Source organism: Rutilus rutilus, assembly GCF_951802725.1.
Source record: "Rutilus rutilus genome assembly, chromosome: 17".
Classification (NCBI taxonomy): Eukaryota; Metazoa; Chordata; class Actinopteri; order Cypriniformes; family Leuciscidae; genus Rutilus; species Rutilus rutilus.
The window spans coordinates 20,657,026-20,681,815 of NC_140230.1; the positions used below are offsets into that span (position 1 = coordinate 20,657,026).

General features: G+C 39.0%; 3 protein-coding genes across 3 annotated transcripts; all 3 read left to right on the plus strand.

The window, feature by feature from the left end:
• Nucleotides 1–1,993: 1,993 nt before the first annotated feature.
• On the plus strand, nucleotides 1,994–7,091 carry LOC311276298 (uncharacterized protein). The gene is made up of 3 exons (XM_084385895.1): nucleotides 1,994–2,469; nucleotides 5,143–5,568; nucleotides 5,671–7,091. Exons 1-3 carry the CDS (start codon nucleotides 2,112–2,114, stop codon nucleotides 6,438–6,440), a joined length of 1,554 nt encoding a protein of 517 aa, XP_084242021.1. The 5' UTR covers nucleotides 1,994–2,111; the 3' UTR covers nucleotides 6,441–7,091.
• A 477-nt stretch (nucleotides 7,092–7,568) lies between these two features.
• LOC311276297 (uncharacterized protein) lies at nucleotides 7,569–13,618 on the plus strand. The gene is made up of 2 exons (XM_084385894.1): nucleotides 7,569–8,020; nucleotides 9,829–13,618. Exons 1-2 carry the CDS (start codon nucleotides 7,639–7,641, stop codon nucleotides 13,452–13,454), a joined length of 4,008 nt encoding a protein of 1,335 aa, XP_084242020.1. The 5' UTR covers nucleotides 7,569–7,638; the 3' UTR covers nucleotides 13,455–13,618.
• A 3,137-nt stretch (nucleotides 13,619–16,755) lies between these two features.
• Nucleotides 16,756–24,025, plus strand: LOC311276470 (uncharacterized protein). The gene is made up of 2 exons (XM_084386144.1): nucleotides 16,756–17,219; nucleotides 18,515–24,025. The coding sequence occupies exons 1-2, from the start codon at nucleotides 16,856–16,858 to the stop codon at nucleotides 22,660–22,662; spliced, it is 4,512 nt and encodes a 1,503-aa protein (XP_084242270.1). The 5' UTR covers nucleotides 16,756–16,855; the 3' UTR covers nucleotides 22,663–24,025.
• The last annotated feature ends 765 nt before the right edge of the window (nucleotides 24,026–24,790 follow it).

Below are 24,790 nucleotides of genomic sequence, written 5' to 3' on the forward strand. Positions count from 1 at the left end.
TTGAGAGATGATCTTATGGAAAGTACCCCATGCCAATCTCTAGGTATGGTGAAGGCTATGTGATGATGTGGGGCTATTTTAATTCCAAAGGCCAAGGGAACTTTATCAGGATGCATAGTATCCTAAACAAAAAATTTAAAAAAAATACTTAAAAATAAAAATCTGCCTGCCTCTATGGGAATTTAACATAGGGGTGTCCAAACTTATGCACCCTGTATTTTAAGGAAGAACATTTATTTATTTACGATACATTATTCATTCACAAAGAAAATTGGTGTCCTTAAAGGTTGGATTTTTCCTAATTTTTTAAATTAAGGCATTAAGTTCAATTTCCAAAAGATGATTTTTTATTCCTCTTTTTAGTCAACTTTAGCATGGGTGTCTAAACTTATGCATAGCACAAGTAACAGGATTGAGTTTTTAAGCAAAAAGTTATCAAATACATAGCATATGGCCACATAGCATACATGCTAATAGCATGAGGACAATGAGCAAATTCTAGTGACTTACCAAAAGTTCATATTTTTTAAATAAAAAATAATTTTAAGAAATTATTTAGGTAAAATGACAGTATGTTGAGATTGACCTTCTCAGTCATAGTTACAATTTCATAAAATATACAGATATTAAAATGTGAGGACTTACTTATGGTCTTCCCATTGCCTTCAGAATATCCAGATGATGCAACTTCCTGTTGAACATGTGTCTTGTGGAGTATTTCAAGTTTTTCAGAGGAGGGCATGTGTTAGGGTAACAGGACTGAGTGAAAACCCGGGGACATGACTAGAATGTAAATATCTAAAATATTAGATCAAATATTTTTTTTCTCATGAAAAAAAAAAACATTTTAAAGCATAGATTGGATATAAAGTCACACAACAATGCAAAAAAAAAAAAAAGAAGAAAAGATTTCTGAAGGATTTTAATCATATTTCATGGTAAAGTTTAGAGATAGAGAGTGGGGACATGCAGAAAATGCAATTTTTTAGTGTTCTATGTAGGTTTTATTCATGTTTTTAATTATATTTTTTTAAAAATGTAGTTAGCTTAATGTGCAGAACATTTTGCTTAATAATAAAATTTATTTTAGAGTTAATTGTCATGCAATTTTATACATATAATGTCCTGGGGACTGAAATGTCACCCTTTCGGTGGAATGGATTATTTCCACTATTATCTTTTCATTTAGCTTGAACTTATATACTAATAACTTATATATAATTATAGAGCTTAATTTGTTTAAATATACTTTCTCCGTTTTAATGTATAAAATATTTGTTTCAGAATTTCAGATACAGTAACACGGTAAATATCTTTGTGTGATGTCATATTCCTGCGACGATTTGTGGTCTGTGTACATTTAGGATTCTAAGAGGTTAGCTTTGCATCTATGCACTTAAATCGGGTTAGCATTATGTTTTAAACCCTCTGGCCATTTATCACAGTCCGACGGTGTGAGTACGGATTTTTTCCCCATAAACTAAATCTGTCTCGTAATGCGGGCACGTCGCATATATGACTTTTCCACGAACAGCAGTATTTGCTTGAGAAGAGCTAGTGGCGGCTAACGTAATTTATGCGGAATGCGCATCCATTGCGGATGTGGTGCAGAATATATGCGCATTGCTGCGACACAGGTAATTTTGGCCTTTACTTTTAAGATATTACCTTAATTAAACAATTAGTTAAATGCGAATCCAACTATATTATCCATGCTTTATTTGTTTTTATTTCTCGCCCGCTCCTCTTGTAGCCTCGGACTTTTCCTTGTCATTGTCAAATTTATTGTTAATTAGGAGAGCTCTAAGATGTCTGCATGTAATTAATGATACTAATACATAATGTCAAACATAACAGAATATCAGAAGAACATTAGACAAAAGCCACAGGTTTTTGTTTTAGAGATACAAGGTACAAACAACAAAATATCGCAATAATTGCGCAGAATCAGTGTAAATACACATCTTTTTTTTATATATATATATCATATTTATATATATATATAAAATGACACGTTAACTTATTGCCGTTCCGTAGTTATTATCTATTTTATGTAGTTGCTGAGCCCATTATTAAGGCTGTCCTTGTTAGACATTACAATGAAGCAATAAATGCCTTGCCATGGAACAGCATGGTGGCTTTTTACCCTCCTTGTGAATGGCACGCTGTCCACCAGTCACATTGGTGTGTCTGTAAACCACAACATTTCCATGACTGAATACTACGAGGAGGGAGGGTTGCTGTATGAGCACTCACCTCCCATGCACATCAAAGTGGAGTCTCCAGAGGGTCCCTTTGGAGGCGGGGTCTCAGAGGATGGTTTCCCCAGGGAAGATGAGGACTCAGAGGCCAGTTGTGACCACCAGAATGGTGGGTTGCCTAGCAGTCTGCCCTTTAACGTAGTGGTTGTGCATCCCAACATAGTCGCACCTGGAATGTCTTCAGATGAACTCATCCCAATCGAACAAAGTAAGTCTTAGATGGAAGGAAGTGTTTAAAAATATGTGCTTTTACTTTCCTGAAATATTACTTCTAACATTACAGTAATATTTAAAGGTGCACTCTGTAAGTTCCCCCCTCATTATCAAAGTTTTACAAATGTAGAAATGAATAATACATTTAAAGGGATAGTTCACTTTGAAAATAAATTTTGGTATGTTTTAGCTTACCTCAAGGGCATCCAAGATGTAGGTGTCTTTTTTTCCGCAGTAGAAAACGACCAGTATTTATATAGTTTTTACCTCTTGAACACAGCCGCGTCCAAATGATCTGAGGGCGCGGGCGGGTATAGATATATACATAGATGTCGCCTTGGCTACGGTTTCGTTCCAATGAACTGCAGTAGCGAAGGCGACATCTAGTTTATACTTATATACCCGCCCGCGGGCTCAGATCATTTGGACGCGGCTGTGTTCAAGAGATAACAACGTTATAAATACTGTTCGTTTTCTCATACAAACTGCTCGTTTCGTGTCTTAGGCCATCAATGTGTACTTACGATGGGGAATTGTTTAATTTGGACGATGAGGAATTGTTTTAATTTGGATTTTGTGCATGCTCTTTGAGACAGTGACCATCGACCTGCATTATATGACTGACAGACAAGAACGGTTTGACCTAAAAATATCAAAATTGAAACTTCTGCGGAAAAAAAGACACCTACATCTTGGATGCCCTTGAGGTAAGCTAAAACATACCAAAATTTTATTTCAAAGTGAACTATCCCTTTAATAAATGTTCAAAATTATGTACACGCATATAAGATGATAAGACGGTTAAGATGTCATCGCCCAGCTCAGTTCAGTTCTCATCCAATAGTGTCAGTTTAGTCAGATAAATAATATTGTTGAATATTAAGCGTCCCCAACTAAGCAAGCAAGAGGCGACAGTGGCAAGGAACCCAAACTGCATCGTGACAAAATGGAGAAAAAAACCTTGGGAGAAACCAGGCTCAGTCGGGGGGCCAGTTCTCCTCTGGCCAACAAACAAACATGCTGTGGTTTAAGTCAGAAAACAGATTGTGAATTGGAATCATTCAAAATATTTAATCCAGTTCCTTCTGCTTGAAGATCGGATTCATCACCCCGGTATGAAGACGAAGCTGGCCATCAGGGTCTGTGCAAAGGACTTGTCTGGTTCTCGTGGTCTTTGCTCGAGGATCTTTGTTGATGGCTGTAGTGTCGACAAGGTCTTCACAGGGGATTGTCTAGTTGATATGGTCTCTGCTGACATTCAGGGCTGTGTTGTGGTCGCGTCTAGGTAAAGATGCACCATCTGATCTGGCTGACTACAGTAACCTCAGGATAAGGATGAGACAGACAGATTAATATTAGCGTAGATGCCATTCTTCTTATGATGTAACAAAAACATTGGATGTTGTGGGAAGTGTTCCCAGTTCCAGTTGACCTACTTTATGCAGCCGAAGAATCTTTTAACGGATTTGAATTTATAGAAATGTGATAGTGTGTTATGTGTATTCTAGATAAAATAGATGCGTTTTAATCTACATTTGGATTTAACACAGAATGCCTCCCGAACAACACTAGGAAGACTGTTCCACATTTTGGGTGCTAAATAGGAAACGGATCTACCGCCTACAGGCGATTTTGATATTCTGGGTATTATCAACTGGCCAGAATTTAGAGACCGCAATAGACGTGCAGGACTATAATGCGTTAAGAGCTCGCTCAAGTACAGGGGAGCTCAACCATCCAGTGCTTTATAAGTAATCAACAAGATTTAAAAAATGCATGCAATATTTAATTGGGACCCAATGCAGTGTTGACAGAATCGGGCTATTATGCTCATACTTCCTGGCTCTAGTAAGAACTCTAGCTGCTGCATTTTGGACCAGCTGGAGTTTGTTTATTAAGCGTGCAGGGCAACCACCCAGTAGATCATTACAATAATCTATCCTTGAGGTCATGAACACATGAACTAACTTTTCTGCATTTGTCATTGAGAGCATGGACGATAGTATCAATGCAACACTAAGGTCCAGTAACAGTAATAGAGAGATAACCATGATTAGATGATAAGGGCAAATCATTTGTTTTTCTAATAAGAGCGGTCTTAGTACTATAATACAGTGTAAATCCTGACTGGAAATCTTTGCAGATACCATTTCTTTCTAAGAAGGAACATACTGCCTTTTTTTTTGTATTTTTGACCGAAAAGGGAGAATCGAGATGGGTCTGTAATGAACTAATTCTTCAGGATCAAGTTATGGTTTAATAACTGCCAATAATCCTACTGACAGATGAATTAATAATATTATATATATTACTTAGTTTATTATAGTAACATTCTGATATTGTAATTTCTACTCAATGATTAGATAAATCATTGGTGACCACAAAAACCATGACACTTGATGTGACACTTTAAAAAAAATCTATTAACTCGGTCAAAATACAGTGCAGTTCATACAGACAGTGGCTTAAATAAATTTCAATTAAAATTTGTAAATTTTTTGGTCAAAAATATTTGCGTGATGCTGCATTAATGCTGCTATGTGTCAGTATAAGTCCAAAAATACCGTCCGTCACCGCACCAAAAGCAAACAATTTACTGAGTGCACCTTTAAATAGAAATGCAGAAGCCAAATTTTTTGTTAAAATAAAACTTGCCTTTGAATTAAAGACAGGGGGGTGTCTTCAGCATTAGCCGCAGGAGGCGTAGGAAAAAGGAAGAGCCGCTTTAGCGGGGCAGAGCTGGAGGTGTTGGTATCAGAGGTGACCCGCTGTGAGGGGGAGCTGTTCGGTCCAGCAGGGAGGCTCCGGCGCCGAGAAAGAGAGCGAATTTGGGCCGGGATACTTGAGCGTGTCAATGCTGTGTCTAGAGTACCACGCACTCTAAGAGAAGTGAAGAAACGTTGGGATGACCTGAAGAGACGTAACGGTGGTAGACTGGCTGACGCAAGGCACCGCACCTGCTACCTGCCATCCAGCAGAGGGGCCGCAATTATGGGAAGGCCGACTCAAGTCAGTCCCAGGCTCCAGCAGTCTCGTCAAAAGCAGAGCACTAGAGTAAAAGCCAGTTTCAGTTGCTTGTCAGACACTGATCCAGGTAACATCTTCAGGTTTTGAGTGACCTCACAAATTTGATTCTGTAATAAAGTCTGTCAAGCATGGGAATATTAAATGTTTACATATCTTTTCACTGTTTCAGTTGCAGTTGGAGATGGTTCTGAAAGAGATGGTTTCGAAAAGGAGGAAGAAGCTGGTGAGCAAGACTGTGATGATGGAGATGATTGTGATGGTGTGGAGAGCAGCATGGAGGATAAACTGGGCTTAGGCCTGGGTCTGGGAATAGTACCACCTCCGACATCAGAACGCTGGCTACCTCCTTCACCCCTTTACAGCGCGCCTTTCCTCAACGGTACCCCTCATACAAGCCCAGAACCATCCTTAGGGACCCACCAGGGCCCACTGGAGCCCCCTCCACCACGCACTTCCTGGCTGGAAGATGAACTTCGTGGACTGGGAGAAGCAGCCGTGCAGCTTGGAGATCGCATGGAGCAGAACCTGCGCGAGTTTGCAGAAGGCTTCAGAAGCGATATGCGGACGCTTGTGGCTTCACAAGAGGCCCTTACAAGCAGCTTGCAGCAGAATAATGTACTTTTGCAACGCCTGTTGGGTCTACTTGAGATGCAGCATCAGCCGCCTCAGCAGCAAATTCCACAACAGCAACAACAGTTACAGCAACCTACACAACAGCAACAGGAACCTCCACAACAGCAGCCTTATCAGCAACTGTTATTGCCACAGGAACATCCACAGCTAGAGGAGCAAATCCCAGCAACTCTTCCACCTCTACCGCCACCTCCAGATATTTTAGATGGTACTCTGCACACTGAACCACCGACTGACATAAATGGAGTATCGCAACGGCCACGCCGTGGCAGAACAGTAGACCTCAGACGAAGACGCAGACGTTGATGTTGCCGTGAGATGTGGAAAAATAAACTGTATTCGGTTACAGTAAATGTATTTATTTAAAGCAATGTTTTATAAGGTTACCTAGTTGCAGATTGTGCCATGTCATTGCAGCCACATTATATGTTATGCCTGTTGCAGATATATAATAAAATGTATTGTGTACACCAAAAAGCTCAAAGCTATAATCAAAATTGACTTATGAACTCTTGTTGCTGATCATAAATTACTGACATTTTATGGATCTGCTTGCTCAAGTTCATAATATATGATAAGTTTAGAAAAATATTCTCTAGTATTCATGCTGTGGCATGATAAAATTCATTAATTTTCATTCTTTGATTGAGGCAGATCAGTGTAAAATGACGTTTTACTTTTGCTACTATCACTGGTTAAGAAGATACATCCAAATGCTGTTTTAAAGTATATTGTATTGCATAGAGGTTCTCCAGTTCCATGGAAATAAATGCAGTTATCAGAATTACTGACTAACATAGAGATCTAAGATTGCCCAGTCACTCTGCATGCAATGCAAGATAGCTGAGCTCAAATATACCTTTTTGCAAACTTTTCACCATGTTAACAAAAATCATGTGTATTTGGAAAAAATGTCTGCATATGAACAAATTTTAATAAAAGCAATCAATACATTTATCCCCTTTTTTATATTATATATTATTATCAAACTATAAATATTAAGCAGCACAACTGTTTCAACATTGATAGTAATAAATATTTATCATGTGACACTGAAGTCTGGAAAAATGGCTGCAGAAAATTCAGCTTTGTCATCACATGAATAAATCATATTAAAAATAAAATAAAAATCGGGAAGAAAAAAAATGTGTGTTTTTTTTTAGCTATATTTGTGATTTAAATGGACCCAGATGGATATTTATGCCTTTTTCTGTAAATTATAAATACCAGTTTACTGAAGAGTTAAAAAATGCATTAAATCTACACAAAAAGGACGTGAATACATTCACATGTCTGACCACGGTTATCAATAAATCTACTAAATTAATAAAATATGTAAATCTTAGATGCAAGTAAGTCGCAGTTTCGCATCCATCTACATTTATCGAAAGGTGTCGCTTTAAATGTAGTCGCAGAGGGCCCGTGTGACGTAATCACAGGCTTCCAATCAATCGCTGGCTTCCATGTTTTTAGGGGTGGAGAAAAGAGAAAGAAATATGTGAAAATGGCTACTGTACTGTCTGAATCCGAACAACCATTAGATAATAAACTCATTAACGGTACACTCGCTGAAAATAAACCTGAACTACAACCTGCATCTGCTACAGTCGCTGATTGTGACGCGGAGGTTTGTGCGCAAGGCAGCGGCGTAAAGGGAACGACAGAGCCTGGTGTTCCGTCTTCGCCAGCAAGTGAAAATTCATCTCCACATGGCGCTGCTCTTTCACCAGGCAACAAAGATGAATCAGGAATGTCATGTAATAGGAAATCTACGGTGGACGAGCAAAAGACGAATGTGCTTTTCGAAAATAACGGTGATCTTGTTTCAGCTGAGCCCGCAACGGACTGCGGGGAGACCTCGGATCGTTTGCACAATGAAAACCTCGGTAAGTACAACTTTGCATCAAGGGCAGACAGTAAATGGCACGCCGCGCTCTCTTGAAGAGCGCATAGACTTTACACACACATATATTCAGCCGTGGGAAGATCATGCAGAAACTCGTGGAGCGTGTTTTTGGGGTGGCAGCAATTAATTACTCTGTAATTGGCTTGTTCTAACCCAATCAGAAACAAAACTGCTTGTTTAACCCTTTCATGCTTGTAAATTAAGATCCGTTATAGAGCTTTTAATTAGATAGAATTGCATACAACACCTCAAAAGGTCATTTAAAAAAAAAATCCGCGTATCCGTTTTAATTAAAAAGAATGATTGAACTGTCCTTGTGAAACAAGCCATGTTCAAGAGTCTTTCTGACATAATAAAAAATAGTATATTTTTATTGTACGTAGAAATTTTGAATGGACATATCCAAAACGTTTGTTACATCTGCCACTGTCACCCATAATATAATTATGCAATTAAGTTGCAATAAACACAAAATATTTGTATCTGTAGGCTATAATCAACAACCTTAATTCAATTCATCTCCATCATTTTTTATTTGTCATTCGCAATGCTTCATAACTTTGTAGTTCTTTATCACATTAAAGCCATGAAGTACACAGCCCTGTACCTGATTTATGTCTAATTTTGAAATACCTTTTTTTGCTTCAAATCAAAGTTTGTAATGTTGTGATTCATCTTGTAGCTGGTTGGCTTGGTTCATGGCTTATTCAGAATGAAATTGACCATTTTAACATCTCAGAATCCTTAGTCATCATACTTCTACAGTGGTGAAGGGAAACTACAACAAATATAAATTGTGCATTCCAATTTACATCAATGGAAAATAATAATAATAATATTTACTTCATCAGTAAATATACATGCATAACATCTAATATTTTGACTTTCTTCTTAATTTATATATTTCTTTTACCAGAGAAAAAAAAGAAAAGAAAAAAAGAAATGAAACTGAAAAATGTTATCAGGGGACCAATGGTTGAGTTGAGAGACTGAAAGACCTAGCACTTCAGTTATATTCAGTTATAAAGTTTAGTGTTATGAATGTGCATAAAAAAAAAAAAAAAAATTCTTAAAACCATTGATTTACAATGTTAATAACTGTTGAAATACATCATCACAGCCTGAGAAAAGGCTCTTGAATCAAATGTTCAGTCACACAGATGCTTGTTTTCTCTAGCAGTGCTTCTATGGGTTTCAAGCATTTAGGTTTTAAACTTTTTTTTCTTTTTTTTTTCTTTTGTTCATCAAAGTAAAATTCTAGTATCATCTTATTTATAGTTGCCCTATAAAATACCTCACGAATGTACAATCAGGCATGTGCCAGCTATATAATGAAGGTGGATTTTAGCTGAAAGGTTGAATCATGTTATCAGCACAAGGGTATTTTTCATGATTGTCAGGGCAAGTCACGTGTTTTAAATTTTATACATTTATATAGTATATTAATTACAATATTTGTTGATCAAAAAAATGGTTTACCTTTGACATGTGTTTTGTAATTCTTGCTTGCTGAAATAGCTGAAAAGCCTATAATAGACTGTTTAATGAGCATGTTGTCACACAAGCTCAGTGTGTATTTAGTTAACTTAAATGTGACACTTTTTTTTTCTTGGACAATAACGGTGGTAGTATTTAATAGCTTTTTAGACTTTTTAGATTATCTACTCCTTTTTAAAACATTGAATTCATCTAAATAGGTTATTGCAATTATAAATCTGAATGACTGCTACATGTTGTGGTTTTACATTGCAAATTACTTCTAATGTTTTCGTTCCTGTCACTCCGCAGGGCAAGAAAACAACAAAGATGAAACGGCAGAGAAAACTATAGAAAATGTCAGCAAAGATTTAAAGCTTGTTAGAGAGGAGGAACACCCAGCAAAACAAGATGAAGAGTCGACAAATGTAAGTGAAGAATCAAAGTCTCATGGAGAGGTAAAACAAAGCACAGAAGTGGAGATGGAGGACAAAGGAGATCCCAAAAGCATGGAGAAGGTTAAGGACAAGACAGAAGAGAAGGAACCACAAAGCACAGAAGTGGAGATGGAGGACAAAGGAGATCCCAAAAGCACGGAGAAGGATAAGGACAACACAGAAGAGAAGGAAGATGAATCTAAGAGTGACGGGACAGGTATAGTTGTAAAACGAAGGAAAAGCCGCCTGGAATGCAATGAATGTGGTAAAAAGTTTACTCGCCGCGAAACATACAACCTCCATCGACACTTTCACATGCATCAGGATGAGCAGGCTTCCCTCGTTTGTAAAGAATGCGGCATCACTTTTCAGCATCGAAGTGACCTCATCAAACACCGCAGTATTCATAAAGAAAATAGCCAACCAAGTGTGTCTCATTCAAGACACTCCAAGATTATGTACAAGGAACGGAGGAGATTTGTGTGTGAGCATTGCGGTATGTGTTTCTCGACAATGATGCGATTAAGGATTCATGCTTGTGAACAGACCGTGGAGAAGCCTTTTCGCTGCCCTCTGTGCCGCAAAGAGTTCCAGTATAGGGTGTCCATCAATGCCCACATGCAGAGTCACTCATTAGACAGTCCTTATCGATGCCTGGAGTGCAACAAAGGCTTTCAGAGTTTGGGGACGCTGCATATCCACCAACGATCCCACGCTGCACTGAAGCCGTATGAGTGTCCAGATTGTAGTATGGTCTTTAAGCATCGCTACGTTATGGAGGACCATCGACGCAGGCACGTGGATGAAAGAGCCCACCTGTGCAAAATCTGTGGGAAGAACTTCAAATACAGCAGCCTTTTGCAACAGCACCAGTATCTCCACACTGGCCGAAAGCCTTACCACTGCTCATACTGTGGAAAAACATTTGCTTTTGCGCAAAACATGCGAGCACATTGTCGACAACACAAAAAGATCTCGGCTAGGTCTGACGCACGTATTGCAAACCATGATGTATCTCTTGTGGGGCAAGTAGGTAAAGAAAACGCAAACGTTGAGCAGCAGCGCAACTGTCCTCTATGCCCTCAAGTTTTTTATAAAGCGCCTGATTTAAGAGCACACATGTTAATCCATGAAGCAGAGTATGAAAGAATGAGTAATGGCAAGAGATTCGATAAGGTCTATGCATGCCAGTATTGTCCTCTCAAATTCCAGACAGAATCTCTCCTGCAGTCCCATTCGCAAACACATATGACGAACATTTTGGGTATCAACACAACACATATCACCAATCAGGTTAAAGCAGTACTTGAAAAGCAGGATATTGGAATGGATGAGGCAGATAATGACAGTATGTCAGGAGTAGGGGGTTTGGAGAACCAAACAGAGAAGAAACCGTTCAGGTGTCGAGACTGTGGAAAGTGCTTTCGTTACCGTTCAGTGTTAGAGCTCCACATGCGCATACACAACAAGGGTTACCAGTGTCAAGTTTGTAAAAAGTCCTTTAGATTTAGTAGCTATTTGCAGCAGCATTCGATTATCCACACCGGCAAAAAGCCATACAAATGCCCAGACTGTGGTAAGGATTTTGCATTTCATCATAACATGAAAACACACCAGCGGCTGCATCAACAAAAGCCGTTTCGCTGCACGCAGTGCCGTAAGGGCTACAGCGATGAGAGTCAGCTCCAGCGGCACATGCTTTCCCATACAGGAGAGAAACCTTACAAGTGTCATTTGTGTGACAAGAGCTTTGCTTTGGCCTACTTGCTCCGAGACCATCTAAACACTCATACAGGGGAGAGACCCCACCGCTGCCAGGAGTGCCATAAATCATTCCCTTGGCTTAGCAGTCTGCTTGTGCATCAAAAGATTCATATGCGTAAACGGCAAGGTCAGAGTCACAGTTATTCACTGTCCATACATTCTCAAAGAGGTAGAGTAAGTACCGGCAGGAGAGGTAGGCCAAGGTTAGATCGAGACATTGGAAGGACGGCACCTCTACCCGGTAGAATCGTATCAGAAACACACCTGCCAAATGCGGTTCCACAACAGTCCAGTAGCTTCGATGCAAATAGACGTGAACACATGCAGCTGAGATCGCAGCACTTGCAGACGGGAAATCATTCCCACCAGGTTCCGTTGCAGCAAGAATGGCAGCTACAAATGGCGCCTTCATCAGAAGAGCTGCTACTCTGTCAGAAGCCCACAAGTTCATTGGACGCTCAGCCAACTAATGCAGTGCAGATGCAGTGGCCAGGAAGTCACCTTAAGACGATATTGCCTAAATGTGAGGGTCTCCCAGAGCTCATGCATCAGCAACAACATTCTCAAGCAAGTGTACCCATGTCAACACAACCTAATCATTACTCTGAGATAAATGTATCTGAAGCAGAGCAAAAGGGCAAGCATCCTTCTCTCTGGGTCAATACACCAAACTCCACTCTGCAGAAGACCTCATCAGAATCACAACACCACATGGACAGGCCTTCACCTCTGAATGTGAAAATGCAGTCACCGAGGTCCATGCAAGACCCACAGCAGTCGCAATGGCCAATACTCTGTGATTCAATGCAAACATCTAATCCAGAGCTGTTCAATAATTCGTCAGAAGACGGCAAAGGAACTGTTGACTTAGAAGCACCACCCACCAACAAATCTGATAAACTCACTCATGATTTGCAAATGCCAAATTCCTCTGGTCTGGCTAAAACAGAAATGGGTCAGGCTGGTGGTATAGTGCTATCTGCTGGTGCTTCCGTTCTACCGAATACTAATCCATGGGGAATGAAAACATCTTTAGAAATGTCTACAACTGTGAGCTTACAAGAAATACCTGGGGATGGGTTAGAGAAGCAGCAAAGCAGAATAATCCAACACTTGCCTCAACAAATGCAGCTACAACAGCAGCTTCTTCAACAGCAGCTTCATCAGCCACAACTCCAGGAACAGCCTCAAATACCTCCTACTTGGGTTAGTGCAACTCCCCCAAACCAGATGGGACCACTGAACATTCCGTTTGCACCAGCTCATTTTCCTCTTGGGGACAGAACTCCAATGTGGGGGTTTCAGGCAACTCCAGTTGTTTCCCAAACCCTTGTAAATGGACCAGTTCAACAAGGCCACATCCAACAGCACGTAACTCTAATTTCTGGCCAGCGGATTCCTTTAAATAGCCCTCCATCTTTTATCTCACCACCTTTTCCTCCACCAGCTCTAAATTTACCTGCTCCTCATCCAATGCATTCTGTTGGAAGGCAAATTCCAGGTCCGTTACCACAAGGCATCTTCTTCACCTCACAGGGAAACATAAATGAGATGCCACTCATGCCACAAGTAACAAACTTACCTCAGTATGCCCAACAAACTGATCTACACAAAATGGGGAATAAAATGCCTTTTGCCCCGGATCACCTGTTCCAGTGCATGATATGTGGTTGTTCTTTGCCTGGAGAACTAGAATTACAGATGCATTATATGCAACATGCACAGCGAGATGTCTGAGTTAGATTTTTAGAAATGATATACATACAAAACAACAATAGCTCAGTTTAGACTATCTCTTTGCTGTTTTATTGTACATTGCTGTCAAGCTGCTGGAGTGTGTCATGATGATTTAAAATGTATTAATGTTTTTATTCAGTTATTAAATTTTCCAGCTGAACTTATATGTTAGTTTTGTGTGCTTTGTTACCCTCATGCAATAAACCACACAAACTAAATTAACATTTGTAAAAAAAAAAAAAAATGAAGACCCCCTGTGGTGAAAATCAAGTTTTTAATGTTGTTTATATGTCTACCGGTATGTGGTGTTTTTAATATGCTTTAAGACAAACCATGTGCAAAGTCATAAGTCAACACCATTGCTAAGTATTTTCTCCTTAAAACTGCAGTGAAAAAAAGATGATGTTTGAAATAGCTGACGTTTCTGACGTCACAAACTACCTTGTAACCAATCACATCAACGTGCGTACGGGCTTTAGCATATTATTAACTGTCATATTATTAACTGTTACAAAGCAGGGGAGTCTCGAGAAACCAGCTTATTTTTCTGCTGAAATGAAAAATCTGATACATTTAGCAATATAGTGGGTGAATTATATATATGATGTATATTACGATGTTATGTTGAACTAAAGCCTATGTCTTTCTCCACTGAGGTTCTAAGTTGGTCAAAGCGTATCTAAGGATGCTGATTTTTAGAAGGCAGCTGACTGACTCTAAGATGACGAACAGGAACATGGTTTGTGTAACACAACACATTATTAGCTGTTTGATAACTTAGTCAAGCAAAAGGCTAATCGTATACATTGTCGTTATGTGTCCAACGTTGTAGAGAGCCATGCATAAAACACATTCCAATTCTGATACATCGGCTTGTACAGCTGCTGTGAGTGAGTGGAGGCGGAGCTAATTTGCATATTCATAGATTTGTGCATATTAAATGAAGAGTATAGAGTTATATTAAAGCTATTTTAAGGCATGAATAAAAAAATTCAAAGAAAAAAAAAAAGTTTAAATATGTCATTTTGGTGATCAAAGATGAGTTTTAAGGGATCCAGTTATTGTGGACTTTAAAGAACTGCAGTGTTTGTGTAACTTCAACACATATTGAATTCAAATTCATAGTCAACCACTTTTTTGCAATATACAGAAACTGTTATCTCATGGTCAGCATGATGGAGTTCAAATAGGTTTTCAGATGCACAAGGAGTGCCGATTATTTCTAAATTAGTAAGCATTACTCCAATAAACGTTAATGACGAGTGAATGAGTTCATGTATTTTGGACTAAATTTAAAATAGAAGTAATTGTCATACAATGATATGGCATAACCTTCTAAAAATAAATTTTTTCTATTTTTTCTCAAGTTTAGATTGTTTTTTACTGTTGTTATACTTTTAGGATTAATATTAAATAAGACAAAAATAAATAAAAAATAATTTTAATTTAACGTTTCATTTAAAATCTGAGGATGTTGGTGAACTGCTTAAAAAAAAAAACTATTTTATAATGTAGTCAAAAGTGCACGTATTTCATAATTTGACCTGTATACCATACACTATCAATATGGTTATTGTTAAAACTATGTATGTTGAAGTTTCAAGTCATTGAAATGCCTGATTTTTACTACCTCTATCCAGTGGTTTCAGTTTGAGCGAATCAAGTAGCCTATGTGTCTGGGTAGTACTGTTGTGTATGCTGAGTGCCCTCATTGTCATCTCAAAAATGTTTTAGTAACAATACACAATACATGTTGGTATCATTATGAGGACTTTACATAGGCGTAATGGTTTTTATACTAAGCTCTATCAATTTGATTACATTTTCTATCCCCTTACCCTAACCCTAACCCCTACCCCTAAACATAAACCTCACAGAAAACCTTCTGCGTTTTTACATTTTTCATTTAAAAAAAAAAGAAAAAAGTTTATTATGTTTATTTAGCTATTTGAATTACTGGGACAGCCATCCTCATAATTTATAGGATAGAGACCTGAAACCTGAAAGATTACATATTAGTTGGTTTATATTTTAAACATTGTAGGCTACAGGAAGTATAAACACTGAATAGATTATATAACGGGGCGAAAGGCACACCTAAAGAAAATAAAAATGTGCTTTTCACTACTCCAACAGAGTATGATTGTAGAAAAAAAATGTTTTTTATTGAACATTGATGGAGCAATAGCTTTTGTGTGAAAATAAGTGGAAAAGCTATTTATTATCATGTGATTGTTCCTTTAACCCAAACAGCAGGGGCGCTGTTTGCCCCAATTGCCATTTTACAATTATTGAAAAACAGTTGCTTTGCCTTGAACAACACTGAAAAACATTAACAAGACCTTTGTCTCGAAATATAGTAATTTTATCGATTCTCATTTGCTACATCTACAACATTTTAAAAACATTAAATAGATCATATTAATCAACTTTGCATTGCTGTCCGAGTGAGATCGCGGTAAGGATCAGCCACATTTCCACGTGCGTGGTCAAACGCGGTTGTTATGAAAAGTACTGAGCTGAATTTTTGTGCCATAGTTGTTTTAAAGAGAATAAAGTCAAATGCGCCTTTTGCCCCGCTGCGCCTGTAGCCCGGTTGTACCATTTAGGCGTAGGCCTATATTATAGCGTAGATTGCTGCCATGGCCATTTTGAACTGGATTGTTTTGTTATTGTAGAATACATGTACACCTGAAATTCATCCTGCCCAAATCCCATCCACATTCAAATCGCAGAACGGTTTTGTCTTCTTGGAAAATTTTATATACGAAACACAATAATCGCTAAGTCTATTATTTCCAGTTATTCAAATACCACATCCACATGAAGCCTACAAAAATAAAAGGGTTTTTCACATTTTGACACAGATATCACCATTTACAAAAATAAATTGACAACGTTTTTCACAATCGACAAAGATTCCTGATTTAACTGAATATACATAATGCAAAATGCATGTGAAAAGTAAAAAAAAAAAAAAAAAGGATATTATAATTTAGAGAAGGTGAAATTACAAACAACGTCCGGGCCGCTAAACCCCGCCCATTTTACATCTCTACCATGATAAAAATATATTATTTAATTCCTTACTATTTAATGTAGATACAATAGTTGTTATAAATGAATATCGTATTATTACATCTTATTATAAATTACTATTCTATATCTTATATGATCATACTGCGCCTAAGGCTAATATATATGAATTTGTTCAGGCAGACGTTGCGTGCTAACCATCATGGAGCCAGAAGGAACGTAGCCTAATCAATATTCATGAGCAATCCTTTCGCCATAGTAGGTTTCGTAAATGTGCCTTCCCCCCAACAACAACACACTGTCCTTTACCGCGAAAAGTGCGGTGCCTTTCCCATCGAGGAAAGCCTGAGCTGGCTAGAGCCATTATGGCTGCGGTTTATTCTGAAAAGGAGTGCAGTTTGCAATCAAATAATGAAAGTTTGTCCTCTGAATATGAGAAAGGTTCAGCCCAAGAGGTAAACATCGATCCAGTGAGCAATAGCAAAGCCTGTAATGCTAGAAACACGGACGGAGAGATGGAATTATGTCCCCGTGGCCCTACATTAAAAGCCCAGGACCACGCCGAAGTTGTTGCAGCCAATGCTGCAGTTCCACCCATGAAGATTAAAGCAGAGCAAGTGGAGGAAGATGAATGTGTGGTTGTACATATGGACGAGGTGGAGGAAGGAGATTCGGCTGATATGTTTACCAGTACAGGAGACTCGTCTGAGAGAGATGGAAGTACCGAAGGTAAGCAACTTTTTTTTTTTTGTGGCTGACAACACCAACCTTTCAGTTAGTCCCTAGCTACTAGTTATCTTTTACCTTGAAAACAAAACAAGAAGGTATATAAAGTCACCTAAAATTAAATGAACACCATATTCCAAATTTTAGGAGTAGCTACACACAACCTTTGCATCATATTTTGTTTTCATATAATTGTACATAATTAAGACGTGCATCTTACTTATTATGGTTTATATTTTGCGTTAAAACAGCTGGGTTTATTTGCACCAGCGGATACGCGTCGTCATGAGGAATGACAAAACAGCAGCAGTACTGCATGTCCATGAGGATTTTTAATTTTTTTAAAACATGTTCTGCTTGCTGCCTGTCATTATATTTTAGTATATGGTTGACTGATTTGGCTGGCATTTCACAACGCTGAGATTTTCGTCTTATACTAATAGAAAGTCTTTGTCATTTTCAAACCAGCTGTGCAGACATTGTAGTAGGCAACGAGATGTTAGCTACTGGTTTATTTTATCTGCTCCACCTTAATTTATATCGCAGTATTGCCGTTTTGCAGTAGATGGCAGTCTTTAATCAACTTTTGAATTGCGCATGTGCGTAAAAGAATAATAGAAAGGCGAATTAAAATTTAGTTTTAAGCCACGATTTTCCTGTGTTTGAATTCTCTATATAATATGTTTGTGAAATGTATTTTATTGATTATCATCATAATGTGGATAATTAGATCATATCATGGTCGATATCAGAGGTGGAACAAATAATTCGAACCAGAAACCGAATTGTTACCTGGCAACAGGTTTATTTAACAAAGCTGCCTGCCAGATCGTTTTACAGTTGTGTAAAATTTAAACAATGAAATCACTCTAACCTTTATTTTGTAGTTTTATTGATGTTTTTTTTCTTCTTCTTATTTGATTTCATATTAAGAACAGAAGTTGCATAAAAAAACAGTAGATTGTATTTCTTTTTTCTTTTTTTCCTGATCATTTGTAATGCATAAATTATTTTTGATGGTTGCAATACACAATGCAACATTTGATCATTTAATTTTTTGTCTGATTTTTTTGTCTTTCCTCTGTTAAAATTGACATGAATTAATAAATTATTTCCACTTTAAGATTATAAGATTATTATAGTTTTTTTCCTCATTATTTTCTTTGAACATTTTGAGTAAAGGGGCTTTTTCCAGTCTTCTCATTTTAATTTGTTGGCTCTGTACACTGTTTATTTTTTTCTCTCCTCTGGCCACAGGACTCACCCTGACCTCCCATTTTCCCCTCTTGTATTTTTAGGGGATTGGCCATTTCGCTGTGAGGATTGCAGTGAGGCATTTGGGAACAAGGAGGATTACTTAGAGCATCGCAGCGAGCATATCCATGATGGTCCCATAGTCTGCCTGGACACAGATTCGCAGTGGGATGACCTGCTCATCTCGACCGACGGAGGCCGAAGAACGTTGTTCTGTGCTCTGTGTGGACAAAAGTTTTCAAGCTCGAAAGGCTTTTTCACCCATCAATTGAAGCATCGCAATCAAGACATTAAGCAGGGGATAGGTGACGGCTTTGGTGAGGGTGCAGTAAGACAGAAGCTTTTTGAATGCAAGGATTGTGGTAAAGCTTTTTCCACTGTTGGTCAGTGTCTCAACCATCAGCGTTCACATAAGCAGGCCTCAAAGTCTGTTTTTCATCAGCTTGCTCATCTAAAGAAAAAGTCATTTCAGTGCCCCACCTGTGGACGCTGTTACTCTCGGGCTTCGGCTCTTGACGCGCATCGACGTTGTCATGAGGTAAAGCTGGTGAAATCCAAAACCTGTGAAACTGAGAAACCTCTGCCACTTAATGAATCTCCAGGTCAAACTGAAGACAATGGCACAAGCTCTGAACAGACTGAGGAGCATGAGCAAAAAGTTTTTCAGTGCTTCTGTGGCAAATCTTTTCGCACCATGTGTGGTCTCGGTACTCACCAGAGATTCTCAACCAGCTGTTCGGAAGGGAAGGTGAAGGAGGAAATTAAGCATTCGTTTGTTTGCTCTGAATGTGGCAAGACCTTCGTTAGCTCTGTGGCTCTGTTGTGCCATCAGCGTTGGCATAAAAGACGGGCACAACTTGTCTGCAATGGCCAGCCATATAAATGTACAGAGTGCGGCAAGGTCTTCACTTCCCTCACGTTTTACAATAAGCATCAGCGATTGGCGCACAGTGAAGAGCTGCCAGCGAAATCATTCCTTCATCAAGTTATTCAGCTCAAGAAGAAGGCTTTTGAGTGTCAGGAGTGTGGTCGTCGGTTCTCGCGAGCATCCGCCCTGCAGTCGCATCAGCTCTGTCATACTGATGTCTTCGGCGACATCATGGAGAAGAAGCCTGAGATGAGCACAGCCACTCACACATTAAAAATAAACCAGAATGACAATGCTGACAGTGTGGTTATTCATTCTAAGGAGACCTCACACGCTCAAGTTCAAAAGAAAGATTTTAACTGCACCGATACAGTAGAAGAGTATGGGGCCGTAGATGTTGATTATGAAGTTGTCCATATCACAGCTTCAGATGATTATGAGAACAACAGCGGTTTCTCTCAGGATCAAAATCCTGATCTTGAGTTAGTGTGTGAATCAGACCAAGAGGAAAAAGATGACTTGGGCTTCAATTTGAGTCAGACGGCTGAATCCACCTCCTCCCTGCAGTTGAATCCAGAGATTGATGTCAAAATTGTACAGATTGATTATGAGCATTTAAATGATGAACCATTAACAAATGTGGAACTCGTCAGCAAAAGCCGTCCTCAAGAGGCAAAGTATAATTGTCCACACTGTGATCGTAAATTTGTCAAGGGTTCGTCCTTGCGCTGTCACATACTTTGGCACAAGGGATGCATGGGAAAAAAATCAGATAGGAGGCAGAAGTTTGACGTAGTGATGCCAATAAAGAAGGAGATTTTAGCATGCGATGTTTTTGGCCATGAAAGTCCCTCCAAGAGTGCTCATTGCTTTAACACAGCAAAGCATGAGGATAAAGTGGCGTACAAGTCTATTTCATACCAACTCGAAAATCTGCAGAAGAACAACATTAAATGTGAAGAGTGTGGCATGTGTTTTTCCCGACTATCTGCATTGCATTCTCACCAACAGCATCACAAAAGAAAAAAAAAGACCTTTGCTTGCGTGCAGTGTGACAGGAGCTATGTGACCGCAAGTGGTCTGTACAACCATCAGAAGGTTTGCTCTGGCGGTGCCACAGACGAAAAGACAAAGAATTTCAACCCAACCAAGTCACTTTTGGGCCCAAAGGTTTATCACTGTAAAAAGTGTGGTAAAGGTTTTTGGTCATTGGGAGCTTTCTGTCATCACAAACAAAACCACTCAGAGTGTGCACATTTCGAGACAAGGCCCCCAGGTACGCCTGACACTGAGAACTGTCACATACGACGGAAGAAAAGGGGTCGTAGGGGTGGTTATAAAAGAGTGCACCCTCTGAATTCAAGAGAGGAACATATATGCGAGGTGTGCGGCAAATCATACCACATGCTAGGTTGTTTTCTTAAACACAAACTTGTCCATGACACCCAAGGTCTCCAACCTGCTGTCAAATCTTTTGACTATCAAGTCCAGCAGTTGAAAAAGAACTCCTACCAATGTCCCGACTGTGCAAAGGTTTTCTCCCGTGCCATGGCCCTCCAGTTTCACATGAAAAGTCATGGTTATGAGACTGGCCTTCCTTTGATGGACTCTGACTCCTCTGAGCGACCTCAATGCCCGACATGCAACTCTTATTTTGCATCTGAGTCGATACTACAAAATCATCAGAAGCACTGTTTAAAACCCGAGGACAATGTGGACTTTCCACAAGAATGTGTTGAGATAGAGGAGCAAGACGCATCCTCCCAAAAAGCTAAAGATGTTGTTGACACTTCTCATTCAACTGATTCTAAAAAAGAACAAAACACGCCTTTAGCTTCAGATTTGAAATACAAATGTCAAGAATGTAGCAGAAGCTTTTCGGTAATTGGTGCTCTAAATTTTCACAAGCGAATTCATCGTAAAGGTCACCAATCTAAAAAGTTGAAATCCAGTTCGGCAAAGCCATTGAAGCTTGGTAAAGTAAAGCCAGAGAAGTGTTTGGAAAAATCGCCTTTTGTTTGTGCCGAATGTGGAAGATATTTTAGCACCAATTCAGCTCTTGGCACTCATAAGCGGTGGCACAAGGACAAAAAATTTGCCAGATTTCTCTCAAAGACCAATAAGATACGCTCAAAGAAAAGTGTGGATGGTGGACCTTATTTATGCAATGTATGCGGGAAAGGATTCTTCTACCTTTGTGTTCTTCGCCGCCATCAACTACATCACCCTCGCATGGAGGCTCAACCCCAAAAAGAGCACGAAGTTGCTGAATCAAATGTTTTTTTTACCTGTCCAGATTGTCAAATGTCTTTCTCAAGTGGGTCTCTTCTAACAACTCACTTTGCAGACCATCACAGCAAGCCTACTGAGACTGAGAAACTACAGTCTGAAATCCTCTCTACAGATGAGGATTCACCCGTCAAACTATTATACACATCCAAAATGGATGTCACCAAAGGAGAGAAGACTAAGGTACAACACTTTCAGTGCTCACACTGTGCTAAGAGCTTCTTGAACATACGTGGCCTTCGTGCGCACAAATGGCAGAAACACCACAAGGTTAGTGAACCACCCACTGCCTCTATAGAAGAGCGCTCTGCATATGTTAAGCCCTTTGCTTCTGAAGGCTCCCTTCGTAAAACGTCCAATAAGAAAGAGCTGAAAGCATCTACGGAGGAGGATCCCGTACAGCACAGTCGAAATTTAGAATTTGCTAAATGTTTTTTCAAATGCGATAAATGTGCTAAAGCGTTTCCCAGTGAGGAGCAGTTAAACGCTCATAAGGAGGTGGCGAAGACTCGTCCGCACTGCTGCGCTCTTTGTTGCCGCGGTTACTGGACTGAAAACCAGCTGCAGCATCATCTCGCATGGCACAACGAAGTGCGCCGGCGTCTCCCAACTGAGCTGCGATACAGACTGAGTGCTTCCCTGGCACCTGGGCCTTCAGACAACCAGCAGGCTTCACCACACAGATCTGAGTCTATAGTCAAGCTGCCTGTAGCTCTTGTAAGTCCACAAGCGAATAGCCATAAATGTCAGCAATGCGGAAAAACCTTTTTGTCACCTCGTGCGCTGCAGCAGCACCAGACTCTTCACAAAAACGAGGAGCCGTACCATTGTTCGTTGTGTTCACAGACATTTAGTGATATCAGAAATCTTATCGACCACCATCAGGAGTGCTTGGGTGATAAAGAGCTAAAGGACAGTAGCTCAGCTTCTGAAGTAAGAGGCGCTGCTAACCTGACTTGCATTGAGTGTGGCATTTCCTTCAAACAGGAAACAGAACTGCATCAGCATTATATTGAACATGCACGTGGGTTCTAAAACTTGTGAGAAAAAAAATGAAAGGAGAGGGATATTGGTATCTGATACATTGTTTACTGCACCTGCACTGATTTAATTGAGGACTTGATTCAAGAGTTTTGTTACCTGCTGTGAGTGTTAGTATACAGGAGTTAGGAGTAAGGATCAGCTTTTAAATTCTACATTTTTGCTGAAATTGTTGTAAAGAGAAAGGTCTCTGCTGATTTCAGAGCATTGTTACAGATGTCCTCTAAACCAAATAATTTGTTGTAATTACTTGCATAAAAGCTGTACATTTCTGTGATTCCCTTTAAAATCTTGTTAGATCTCTGCAAGTGTTTCAAGAGTATCTCTTTGATGCTTTTCAGTCTATTTAGAGGTTTTTAAAAGATTTATTTTCCCTCTTTTTTTGACTGCTCAATTTAGTGTCTCTGTTGATTTTTATCACCTGGCTTGTACTTGTAAAGGGTCCTTAATTTAAACTACCAAGGTGTTTGCTGATTCTTTTTTGTACATGTTATTTAAAAAAAATGCTTGAAGATCTTTTTTTTTAAGCATTAGCCTGCAGCTTAAGTCTCACGTGTGGTCATGCTAAACTTTGATTTGGGATTTGTACAGCATCTGTTAATGCCAGTGCCATTGCTCCTTTATTGCTATTGACATCACCCTTTCTACAGCGAAAACCACAATTCTGTTGCATTTAGGTTTCGGTTTGCATTTTAAAACTGTTCATCTTTCTACTTTTTGAAAACATTTGGGGTTTAATGTTTCTCTTGAAAATGAAGACAATTATTTCCTTTCTGGATATAATGTTATACGTTCCTTGCGAAATTGCCCTGAAGTCATGTTAATGACATTAAGAATGTATGAATAAGATGCAAATGGTAAAGCAGAGGCAGGGTTTTTTGTGTAGGTATGTCATTATGAATCATAAAGAAAATGGCAAATTATTTGAACAACCGAATCACCTTGTGATATTAAATTGAACGGTTATATTAACATTCCATTTTGTTGTCTTGTCTGGGTGGTGAGTGTGAAGGTTTATGGGTTGGTTTGTTAATAAAGGACCATCTTTTAATTTCCTTATAAAGTTGATTCATTGGTCATAATTTCAGCAAAAACTGTATTATTTTACCTTAGATGTTCACGTAGCTATAGCCTGTTTAATCTCTCCTCTCCCACTCTTAATACGTAGCTGATATATTGGATGTTATACATGACTGATGAACTTTACAGTGGAGGAGGTACTCTTTGAATGATGTCACTGGAAAAGTAAACTGATAAATATTAACATGATTAGTATATTTTACCAGCAGATTTATTTTGAATGTTATCTTACATGCAAATATTTGTTGTAGCTGACTAATAAAACCGCAATGTCTGTATTATGTAGTGTGTGATTCTAAACACATCCTACCGCACTACCATTTTTGAGACACCTGGATGACCCATTAAAGTTGCCAAAATTATGCTCTTTACAAAAAGAACACTGCATGTAATAGTGTATTCTACATTGTACTTAAACTGACCTTCCATTTTCAGAGTAACAAATTCTTAACTTGGTCTGACTGCCATTTTTACAGCAAATAAATCCAAATATGTGAATGTATTTGTGGGATAACTAGAAGCCACATGCTGAAATACACTTTTTAACTTGTGATAATGTCCCTGAAACTTTGCAATTCTTGTGTACTAGGCAGTACTATGCATGCAGTAAAAAGTATGTTAGCGTTTCAATGACCATTGTAATAGATTACAATAAAATATTAAAACACTAAGTTGAGAAAATGTTGCAACAGACATTGAAATTTTGCTTTGCTCTTTTATTGATATCAACGTCGTCTTACTGACATGAAACTTTAGCTCTTCTCTGGTGAAGATGCACAGCATGAGATGTCAGGTCTGTGGGCAGCAGTTCACTCTTTGTGAACGTGTGAAAGAAAAGAGACAAAACAAGAAAAGACAGGTGGAATCTGTCTCTAATGGAAATGACAACGGCCTGGGATATGTTGCAAAAAAGAAAAAAGTGAAAGAATCTTTGATGGTTCTTGTCAGAAAACCACCTGAGATCTTCACCACCTGTCCTGGTGTTGTTGTCAGAGGAAGAAAAGCCAGTGTATGCGAAGGCAAACAAGGTCTACGCCTGCGC